Below are 11203 nucleotides of genomic sequence, written 5' to 3'. Positions count from 1 at the left end.
TCTTTCCCTCCCCCCCCAATGCCACGCCTCCCTGAGAGGCACCTCGCTTCCCCGCCCAACAATGCTCCCTCTAAGCTGTGGAGTCCTGTGAGCAAAACTCCTACTTTGTGAGTGACTGGCATTAAAAGTGGTGAGCGGGCGATTGGGCTCCTGCATAGATTAGTCTGCTCTGGAGCCCCATCCTACCCGAGCGAAGACAAAAGTCTGCAACGAAATCGTAGCAGTATCCAGATGTGATTTAATACCAAAAATATTTTCATGTCTTTCCTATTTGAACACTTTTAATACAATCTAAAGACTTGAATACAATCTCTATCATGTAGACATATATCCAAAGCGTTTGAATAGCTCATCTAAGTGCCTTGTTACTCTCTATGTAGTTTTTAGTTTTGTAGTCTTAGTTTGTAGTGTGTAGTAAGAAAAGCAATTAAAATTTTATGTATATAAAAAAAAGTCTGTGAGCCGGAGGCTAGAAAACTGTGAGCTGGCCCACACTCACTCAGCTTAGAAGGAGCACTGCCCCCCACCGAGGCCCCCACTCACCTGCAGGGGCTCCGAGCTTCGCCGGGGCTCGTACACCCGCACTTTGCCATCCTTGCAGACGGTGGCCAGGCGGCGTCCGTTCGGGCTCCAGGCCAGGCTGAAGATCTGCAAGGTCCCCGGCCCCCCAAGAAGAGGTCAGCCCTCTGGCCCGAGGGGCTTGAGGCAGGGGGCGCAGGGGGCTCCCTCCCCCTCCTGACAACAGACACCCTGGGAGCAGTGTTCCCTCTAAGCTGAGTCAGTGTGAGCTAGCTCGCAGTTTATCAGCCTAGAGGTCCTTCCTCCCAACCACAAGAAAGGGGGTCTCGGGGTGTGGCAGCCTGCCCACCCCCTGCGGGCCCCTCCGTGGACAGACGGGGAGAGCGGAGGACCCTCCCGGAGACCCCCTCCTTCCCCAGCACCTCCGCGTGGCCAGGGAGCGGCCAGCCACCTGCCCCCCCTACCTGGTCCCCGTGGCCGCCCAGAAGCAGGGCCTGTCTCCCGGAGCGCAGGTCCCAGAGGCGGACGCTTAGGTCGTAGGAGGAGGAGGCCAGGAGGTCCGCCGCCAGCGGGTGGAACTTGATGGAGTAGATCTTCTCGGTATGACCTGGGGGGAGAGAGAGGGGTGGGGGTCCCGGAACACTCTCTGCTGGGGGGACAAGCGGATCCCTCCAGGCCGGGGGGGGGGCGGACCTCATTTCCATACCCCTCCCTCCAGGGAAGCTGGCCCTACCTTGCAGCACGGCCTCCGGTTCCAGCAAGCTCTTCTGCAGCCCTCCTGGCGTGATCCGCCAGAGGCGGATCCTGGCATCTTCGCCAGCTGTGCCAAGGAAGAAAAAGGAGGAGGAGGAGATTGGATTTATACCCCCGGCCCTTCACTACCCGAAGGTGTCTCAGAGCGGCTTACAATCTCCTTTCCCTTCCCCTCCCCACAACAGACACCCTGTGAGGCAGCTGGGGCCGAGAGAGCTCTTTCGAGGACTGCTCCTGAGAGAACAGCTCTGAGAGAGCTTGTGACTGACCCAAGGTCACACCAGCTGCTACATATGGAGGAGTGAGGAATCAAACCCGGTCCTCCCAGATTAGACTCCACGCTCTTAACCACTACATCAAACTGGCTTAATTGGATTTATACCCCTGGCCCTTCACTCGGCGTCTCAGAGGGGCTTACAATCCCTTTTCCCTTCCCCCCACCCCCAACAGACACCCTGGGAGCAATGTTCCCTCTAAGCTGGGTTAGCGTGAGCTAGCTTCCAGTTTTTCAGCCTCCAGCTCACACATTTTTGTCTTGGCTCAGGAAGGATGGCTCCAGAGCAAACTGATTTACCCAGTAGCCAAATCCCTCGCTCAGAATTTTAGTGTCAGTAGCTCACAAAGCTGAATTTTTGCCCATAGGACTCCATGGCTTAGAAGGAGCATTGCCTGGGAGGTAGGTGGGGCTGAAAGAGCTCTTTGGAGGACTGCTTTTGAGAGAAGGAGGAGGAGGAGGAGAAGAAGAGAAGATTAGATTTATACCCCGTCCTTCACTACCCAAGGGAGTCTCAGAGCAGCTTACAAACGCCTTTCCCTTCCCCTCCCCACCACAGACACCCTGTGGTAGGTGGGGCTGAGAGAGCTCTGACAGAAACTGCTCTTTTTCAAGGACAGCTCTTATCAGAACTGTGGCTTGCCCAAGGTCATCCAGCAGAAGCAAGTGGAGGAGTGGGGAATCGAACCCGGTTCTCCCAGATCAGAGTCCACGCACTTAACCACGAAACCAGACTGGCTCTCAGAGAACAGCTCTGAGAGAACTTGTGACTGACCCAAGGTCACCCAGCTGGCTTCATGCAGAAGAATGGGGAATCAAACCTGGTTCTCCACATAAGAGTCAACACTCTTTAACCCCTGCACCAAACTGGCTCTCAGGAATTGCCCTGAGCCAACTGCTGGTCTTGGGTGCTGTGCCTGGACGTGAGCCGTAACAGCCCCAGAGCACCTGCAGGGAAGAGCGCCGGACCTCCTGCGTGACCCCCCCCTCCCTCAAAGCTGGGGCAGCTTCTGGTTTCGGCCGTGGGGCTCCACGGTCCAAAGGGAGCATCACCTACCGATGGCCAGGCGCTCCGGATCAAAGGGGTCCCAGCACAGATCGGAGACGGGGGCGCCATTCTCAATGGTGGGCAGGGAAGCGTCGGGCAGGCGTCCCGCCTTGGACAGCTGAGGAGGAATCCGGGCCTTAGCGCTGGAGAAGCGCGCTGCCTCCTCCGCCCCCCGCCCCCCAGGGCCTCTACAGACCTCGCACCCCACCACGTCTCAAGCGTCTCCGACCAGCAGAGGGAGTGCCCCCGCGACCGAGGGAGGGCAGGAGGGAGACCAGCTGCCTCTCGCAGCCCTGCCCGCCCCGCCCCGCCCTTACCTCCAAGACGGCCACCTGCCCTCCTGCAGAGAGCAGCGGGACAGCCACGCGTTGCCGGTTAGTGCAGAAGCCGTCGCACTCGCCCGGCGTGGTCAGGTTCAGCCCCTTGAGGTTGGTGAAGTGGGTGCCGCGGGGCAGGACGGAGCCCTGGAGGTGGCGGAAACCGGAGCTGGGGCCTGAGGCGGGAGGGGGGCACAGAGGGGGAGAGGGGGGGGGGCGGGCCCAGGGCTCCACCACAATGGTGGCGGGCAGAGAGAATTGGCAAAGGCTCAGCCTCCGGCCTGCCCCCCCCACGCACCGCTGGCAACCACTGGGAGGGAGGAGAGGGGGGAGGGACCCGGCTTACCCAGAATGCTCTGCAGGGACCTCTGGCTGGGGCTGGAGACGAAGCCGCTAGTGGCTGAGAGGGATGCCGCCGTGCTGGAGGGGGACGTCAGGGAGATGGTGGGAGAGGACAGGTCGCTGCCCGCCTGGGGGGGAGAGAGAGACAGCAACGCCGCCCGCCCGTCAGGGAAGCCGCAGCCGAGGGGAAAGTGGGCCTGGCTCACTAAGGGAGATCCCCGGGAGATCCTCCGTGCGAGGAGGAGGCTTGGGGCAGGGCCACAGAAGGAAGGACACCTCGGCTGAAGGTCCTCTTTCCAAAGGATGTCCCCCAAGGCCTGGCTCAGACGCCCCCCCACCCCCCCAAGGGGGGGCACAGAGGCAGCTTCCCCCCCCAGGGGCTCAGGCCCATAGCTACCGTGGGGCCTCTTGGGCCTGGCCCCTAGTGGCTTTTCTTGGCCTCCCTCCCTGAGCCTTGGCCTGTTGATAGGGAGGACAAGAGCGGCACAAATGGCAATGGTGGCACAAGCAGCAGCAGAGACGGCAAGTCTGGGTTGAGAGATGCTTGCCACCTGGCCCACCAGCCGCAGGTAAGCCCAGCCAGGCACGGCAAGGAGGCAAGCGGGCACCTCATCTGGCCTTGGACAGGCGCGCCCAGCTGTGGGCCCGGCCCCCGACCTACTACCAAAGCCCCCCCCACTTCCCATCCAGCCCAGCCCAGCCCCCCCTACAGTGAAAGGGAGAGACGACAGAGTCCTTGCGTTTGTTTTGCATTTGGTCCAGGGGTTTGTGGGCTGACACACTGTTTGGGAACGGAGGATGCATTGTCTGCTCTGGCTGAAGTGAGTTTGTGCGCCTGTGTCTGTGTGGGCAACAGATTTAGAGAGTCCAGTGGGGGCACCTCTAAGACCAACAACGGTTTATTCAAGGTATGAGCTCCTGTGTGCACGGCACGACTTCATCACATACGTCAAGAGCGGCAGTCAAGGTTCAGACTTGTAGCCAGAGAAGGAACAGCAAATCAACATGCAACATGATGACGATCAAGATATGCAAAGTGACACTAAACTACAAGTTAAGGTTATAAGAAGTTGTTCAGGGTGGTGAAAACCAGTGAGGATTGTGATGCACTCCAAAGGGATCTGTCAAGGATGGGCAAGTGGGCGTCAACATGGCAAATGGGGTTCAATGTGGCCAAGTGCAAGGTGATGCACATTGGAGCCAAAAATCCTAACTATAAATACACGTTGATGGGGTCTGAACTGGCAGAGACTGAGCAAGAGAGAGATCTTGGAGTTGTAGTAGATAACTCACTGAAAATGTCGAGACAGTGTGTGACTGCAATAAAGAAGGCCAATGCTATGCTGGGGATTATTAGGAAGGGTATTGAAAACAGATCAGCCAATATCATAATGCCCCTATATAAATCAATGGTGAGACCTCATCTGGAATACTGTGTGCAATTCTGGTCACCACACCTTAAAAAGGATATTATAGCTTTGGAAAAAGTGCAGAAAAGGGCAACTCGAACGATAAAAGGGTTGGAACACTTTCCCTATGAGGAAAGGTTAAGGCGCTTGGGGCTCTTTAGCTTGGAGAAACGATGACTGAGGGGTGACACGATTGAGGTTTATAAGGTTATGCATGGGAAAGAGCAGGTAGAGAAAGAGGTACTTTTCTCCCTTTCTCACAATACAAGAACTCATGGGCACTCCATGAAATTGCTGAGCGGTCGGGTTAGAATGGATAAAAGGAAGTACTTCTTCACCCAAAGAGTGATTAACACATGGAATTCACTGCCACAGGGTGGCGGCGACAAGCATGGACGGCTTCAAAAGGGAATTAGAGAAGCATATGGAGCAGAAGTCCATCAGTGGCTATGAGCCACAAGGTATAGATAGGGACTCTGGGGCAAGTGATGCTCTGTCATCTTGGTGCTTGGGGGGGGTGTCAACAGTGGGAGGGCTTCTAATGTCCTGGCCCCACTGGTGGACCTCCTGATGGCACCTGGTATTCGTGGCTACTGTGTGATACAGAGTGTTGGACTGGGTGGGCCATTGGCCTGATCCAACACTGGCTTCTCTTTTGTCCTTTATATGGAGAAGAGGTCCATCAGTGGCTATTAGCCATAAGGTATAGACAGGAACTCTCAGTCTGGGGCAAGTGATGCTCTGTCTTCTTGGTGCTTGGGATGGGGAGCAACAGTGGGAGGGCTTCTAATGTCCTGGCCCCACTGGTGGACCTCCTGATGGCACTGGTATTTCTGACCACTGTGTGATACAGAGTGCTGGACTGGATGGGCCTTTGGCCTGATCCAACATTGGCCTCTCTTATGTTCTTATGTTAAGATTGCGAGGTGTGCGTGCAAAGGAAAGCTCATACCGCAAATAAACCTTTTTAGTCTTAAGGGTGCCACTGGACCCTGAAGTTGTGTGTGTGCACTTGCCCCAGAAGAAAAAAAATTGCCCCACAAACCGAGCGATCCAGAAGGGGGCCCCGTCCGTCCCTCTTGGCCTTCCTGCCTGGGTCAGGGAGACCCCCACTGCAGGGCTGGAGGGACTCACACGCCCACTAGGTTCTGGCCGGGCCTTTAGAGCCCGGGAGGGACGCCGGCCTCAGCAACCCAAGGGGGGTGGGGGGGGAGAGGTCTCCACTCACGCTGATGTCCACGTCCTCCTCCGTCCGGGGGGCGTCTGGGGCCCGGCTTTCCAGGGGGAGGCTTGGGATGCAGGTGGAGGTGAAGGCTCCGCTGGGCCGGTGGGCTGGGTGGAGGCTGATCCTCTGGACCTGGGAGGAGAGACGGGGGAAGAAGAGATTGGATCTACACCCCATGGCCCTTCACTACCCAAGGGAGTCTCAGAGTGGCTTAGAATCTCCTTTCCCTTCCCCTCCCCACAACAGACAGACACCCTGTGAGCAGTGCTCCCTCTAAGCCGAGTTGGTGTGAGCTAGCTCAGTTCTTTTAGCCTCTGGCTTACACATTTCTGTCTTAGCTCAGGGAGGAGGGCTCCAGAGCAGTGTTCCCTCCAAGCTGAGTTGGTGTGAGCTAGCTCACAATTTTAAAGCCCCCAGCTCACACATTTTTGCCTTAGCTCAGGAAGGAGGGCTCCAGAGCAAGCGAATTTATAAGGGAGCCAAATCGCCCGCTCACAACATTAATGTCAGTAGCTTACAAAGTAGGATTTTTGGTAAACAAATTTTTTTTTTATTTTTCTCAGGAATACAACATATAAAACTTTTCATTCTATCAATTGTCTACCCCATTCCCAGTTCCTCCCCTCCCTCCAATGGCTTCCCACAATGCTTCCACCCCTGCTCCAAATTACTTCATATCATCAACAATATCAGTTTCTCATCATTACAATCTAAAGATAACATCATTTGACTTAATATTGATCTAAACATATTAAGTTTTGTTTCACATCCCAGTTCTTTTCCAGATAAATTTTAAAGTCATTCCATTCTCCAAAAAACTCATCGTCTTCTTTGTTATTCAGTTTTTTTGTAATCTTATCCATTTGTGCCATGAACAGAACTTTTTGTATCCATTCTTCAACCTCTGGTACCTTTTCTGTCTTCCAAAACTGAGCATAAATCATTCTCGCTGTCACTATCAGGTACCAGAGTAAAGTCTTTTTAGTCGTATTGACTTCTTCCATTTTAAGTCCCAAAAGCAGAATTTCCGGTGCTTTTTTAAAAGAACATTTCAATTTTTTTTGCATTTCATTGTGGACTTTTGTCCAAAAGTCTACAGCTTTCTCACAAGTCCACCACATATGATAAAATGAGCCCTCATGCCTCTTACATTTCCAGCATTTGTTTGACATATTTTGATTCATATTTGCAATCTTCTTAGGTGTCATGTACCACCTATACATCATCTTATAACAATTTTCTTTAACATTAGTACATGTCGAGATCTTAATAGAATTTTTCCACAAATATTCCCAGGTTTCCATAGCCACTTCCTTATTCATATTAATAGCCCATTTTAACATTTGTTCTTTAACAGTTTCATCTTCAGTATACCATTTTAACAACACCTTATACATTTTAGAAATATTTTTTCCTCCTCCACTCTCCCAAACCTTTTCAATTTCATTTTTTTCCTCTCTAAAACCATAGTTTTTTTTGTCAGATCTAAAAAGATCATAAATCTGCATATATTTCAACCACTCATATTCATATTCAATTTCATTCTGCTTTTTCATTACCCACTCTGTTCCCTCTTTTTTAATTAAATCTCTATATGGCAACCAGTCTCTACCTCGCTGTCTTGAGTAAGATATCAACACTTCTACTGGTACAATCCACAATGGTCTTAAGTCACTCTGGTACTTCTTATATCTTGTCCATACCATATACAAAGCTTTTCTCACCAAGTGAAGTTTAAAAAAACTGTCCATTTTTATCTTGTCATACCATAAATATGCATGCCAGCCAAATCTACAATCATGCCCTTCCAACCCCAACAATCTGTCATTTTCAAGCTTCACCCATTGATCCATCCATGTTAGACAAACCGCTTCATAATATAGTCTAAGATTTGGCATTTGTAGACCTCCTCTTTCTTTGGCATCACAAAGTATTTTCATTTTGATCCTTGGTTTCTTGCCTGCCCAAACAAATTTTGACAACTCTTGTTGCCACTTGGCCAACAAATCCGTTTTATGCAGAATTGGTATTGTTTGGAACAGGAACATCAAACGTGGTAGGACATTCATTTTTATAACTGATATTCTTCCCATCAGTGATAAGTTCATTTTATCCCATTTCTTAAAATCTTGAGTCAGCTTAGTCCATAATTTCTCATAATTATTCTTATATAGGTCTATATTTTTTGCCGTTAATTCAATTCCAAGGTATTTTGTTTTTTTAACTACTTCACATTGTACCAGTTCTTGTAGTTCCACTTGTTTTTGTTTGATCATGTTTTTACATATAAGTTTTGTTTTATTCTTATTTACGTAAAAGCCGGCCAATTCTCCAAACTCCTTTATTTTTTGAAAAAGCAATGTCAATTTTTCTGTTGGGTTTTCCACCATAAACATTACATCGTCTGCAAATGCTCGATATTTGTATTGGTGTCCTTTATGTGTCAAGCCCTTTATTTCTTGATCGTACTGTATTTTTTGTAAAAGTATTTCCAATACCCAGATAAATAATAACGGTGATAACGGACAACCTTGCCTTGTTCCTTTCTGTACTTTGAAGTTATCTGTCAGTTCTTTATTCACATTTATTTTAGCTCTTTGTTCAGAATAGATAGCTTCAATACAATTTCTAAAATGTTGTCCCGCTTCAATCTTTTCCATCATCTGGTGCATAAAATTCCAATTAAGATTGTCAAAAGCTTTTTCTGCATCAACAAACAGAAAAGCTACTTCTTTTTCTGGGTGCTTTTCATAATATTCAATTGCGTCCATTACTATTCTTACATTGTCTCTAATCTGCCTTTTGGGTAAAAAGCCCGCTTGATCTTCAGAAATTACCGTTTGTAAATAGTTTTTCACCCTTTCTGCAATAATTTTTGCAAAGATTTTATAATCGTTGTTCAAAAGAGATATTGGCCTGTAGTTCTTTACATTTGTTGAATCTTGTCCTTCCTTTGGAATCAAAGAAATAATTGCTTCTTTCCATGAGTCCGGCACCTTTTTGTTTTCTCTTATTTCGTTGGTTAAAGCTTCCAGGACCGGGGAAATTTCTTCTTTCATCTTTTTGTAGAATTTCGCTGTAAATCCGTCCGGCCCAGGCGCCTTCCCCAACTTTGTCTCTTCTATTGCCTTCATCACTTCTTCTTTTTGAATTGGACCATTTAATAAATCTTTGTATTCCTTACTTATTTTTGGTAGTGGAATCTCCTTTAAATATGTTTTAATCTTCTCAAGATCAACTCTAGTTGTTTGGAATAGTTTAGCATAATACTTGAAGAAACATCTCTTTATTCCATTAGGATCAACGAACTCTTTTCCATCTTCTATTATTTTGGTTATCATTCTTCTCTCTCTTCTAGCCTTAAGTTGCCAAGCTAAGTATTTTCCCGGTTTGTTCGCCCCTTCAAAAGATTTCTGTTGTAACTTCTTTAAATTCCAATACATTTCCTGATTCCAAGTCTCATTCAGTTGTTCCTTCAGCAACTTTAATTCTTTAATAATTTGCTTTTTTCCAGGCTTCTTTTTTAATTCCTTTTCTTTCTGAGCAATTTTTTCTAACACTTCTGTTTGTTTTTGAAGTTTTTCCTTTTTTTGCTTCACGTTTTGCGAGATGAGAATTCCTCTCATCACCGCTTTATAAGCATCCCATACAATCTGTATCGGTGTTTCTTTATTTAAATTTTGTTGAAAGAATTGTTTCGTTTCTTCCTTTAACATCTCAATTACCGTTTTCTTATCCAACAAGTCTTCATTAATCCTCCACAGAAAGGGTTTTTTCCTTTCTGTGGAACTCCATACCACCGGATTGTGATCTGAATTACATCTTGGCAAAATTTCAGTCTTATGTGTTTTCATTGATAATTCTTCAGACATCCAAATCATATCAATTCTGGAAAAAGAGCAATGTCTATTGGAATAAAAAGTAAAGTCTTTCTGCATCGGGTTCCATTTCCTCCAAACATCTTCTAATTTTTCTTGCTTAACTAATTCAAAAAAATTCTTTGGCAATTTTCCGCTGAATTCGTTGTCCTTTTGTGGTTTTCTGTCTAGACGATCTATTGTCCCATTAAAGTCTCCGGCCATAATAACTTGCTCATAAGTCAATTGTTGTAATTGGTCAGTTATATCCTTAAAAAATTTTTCCTTTGCTCCATTGGGTGCGTACACGTTGATCAACAATGTTTTTTTCTGCTGAATCATTAATTCCACACCCACGTATCTGCCATCTATGTCCTTAAAAATTTCTGTAGGTTGTAACTCCTTCTTCACATATGTCACAACTCCTTTTTTCTTGTTTGAGGCCGCAGAACAAAATTCAATTCCAAATAAAGCATTCTTTAAATATTTTATATCCTGTTTTCTAATATGTGTTTCTTGCAAGCATATCACGTTGCATTTCTGTTTCTGTATCCAATGATTGATTCTTTTCCTCTTGTTTGGTGAATTTAATCCATTAACATTCCATGACAACAATTTGTACTCCATTATGCGTTTTATTTTAAAGTTCTCCAAAGACGTCCGCATTGTCCGCCTTAAATTTATAAAAGTCCATCATCGATCTGATCTGAATCCTCCCACCTTGATACGTAAAGGATAAACCTTGTGGAATCTCCCATCTATATCTGATGCTCAAAGCTCTGAGTTTGTCCGCCAAGGATTTATACCTTTTCCTGTCTTGCAGTATTGTTCTTGGGAGTTCTCTCATCACCATAATTTTGTTTCCCTCTATTACAAAAGGGACGTTGAATTGCTTCTTGAATATCTCCTCTGTTATTGATCTTGTTACAAATTGTACAATTACATCCCTTGGTAAATTCTTCTTTTCTGCAATTCTGGAGTTCACTCTATAAATCAAATCAAAGTCTGAGTCCATTGACCCTTCCTCCTCGCCCAGAAAAGCCGTTATCACTTCCATCATTTTTTCTTTTAAGTTCTCATTCTCTGTTTCCTTAATGCCTCTGAATCTCAGATGAGTCTGCATCCTTCTGAACTCCATCATTGTCTCTGATCTTGTAATTTGTTGAGTCAAAGAATCTTGTTTCTCTTCTATTTTTTGTATCTTCTCCTCTGTCTCTGTAGTCTTGGTTGCATTTGCTTGAACATCCTTCTTAACTCCTTCCATTTCTTGCTTGATTGAAGTTATTTCTGTAGTAACCAATTCCTTCAATGCTGTTATGTTCTTCTCTTGGACTTCTTCTAGATGTTTCAGATGAATCTGAGTTTGCTTCTCCAGTTGGTCCCCCAATGTTTTTTCTATCTGCTCCCCCATGGCTTGTATTGCCTCTGTCATTCTCTTCTCCATTGCTTCCATGGAGGC

At 47.4% G+C, this 11203-nt stretch overlaps 1 protein-coding gene across 1 annotated transcript in view; it reads right to left on the bottom strand.

Moving 5' to 3' along the window:
* The window catches only part of LOC107109289 (coronin-7-like), a 102029-nt gene that overhangs the window by 12568 nt on the left and 78258 nt on the right, over positions 1 to 11203 (bottom strand). Inside the window, exons 15-21 of the mRNA XM_015409886.1 lie at positions 5891 to 6019; positions 3258 to 3381; positions 2912 to 3087; positions 2604 to 2712; positions 1253 to 1339; positions 984 to 1126; positions 544 to 648 (exon numbers count right to left, since the gene is read on the bottom strand). Coding sequence (XP_015265372.1) covers positions 544 to 648; positions 984 to 1126; positions 1253 to 1339; positions 2604 to 2712; positions 2912 to 3087; positions 3258 to 3381; positions 5891 to 6019 — 873 coding nt within the window. The remainder of the gene's footprint in view (positions 1 to 543; positions 649 to 983; positions 1127 to 1252; positions 1340 to 2603; positions 2713 to 2911; positions 3088 to 3257; positions 3382 to 5890; positions 6020 to 11203) is intronic.

This window comes from Gekko japonicus, unplaced genomic scaffold, assembly GCF_001447785.1.
Source record: "Gekko japonicus isolate JY-2015 unplaced genomic scaffold, Gekko_japonicus_V1.1 scaffold78, whole genome shotgun sequence".
In the NCBI taxonomy this organism is placed as follows: domain Eukaryota; kingdom Metazoa; phylum Chordata; class Lepidosauria; order Squamata; family Gekkonidae; genus Gekko; species Gekko japonicus.
Note: the sequence above shows the minus strand (reverse complement) of the source record. Positions and strands in the feature narration are given on the sequence as shown.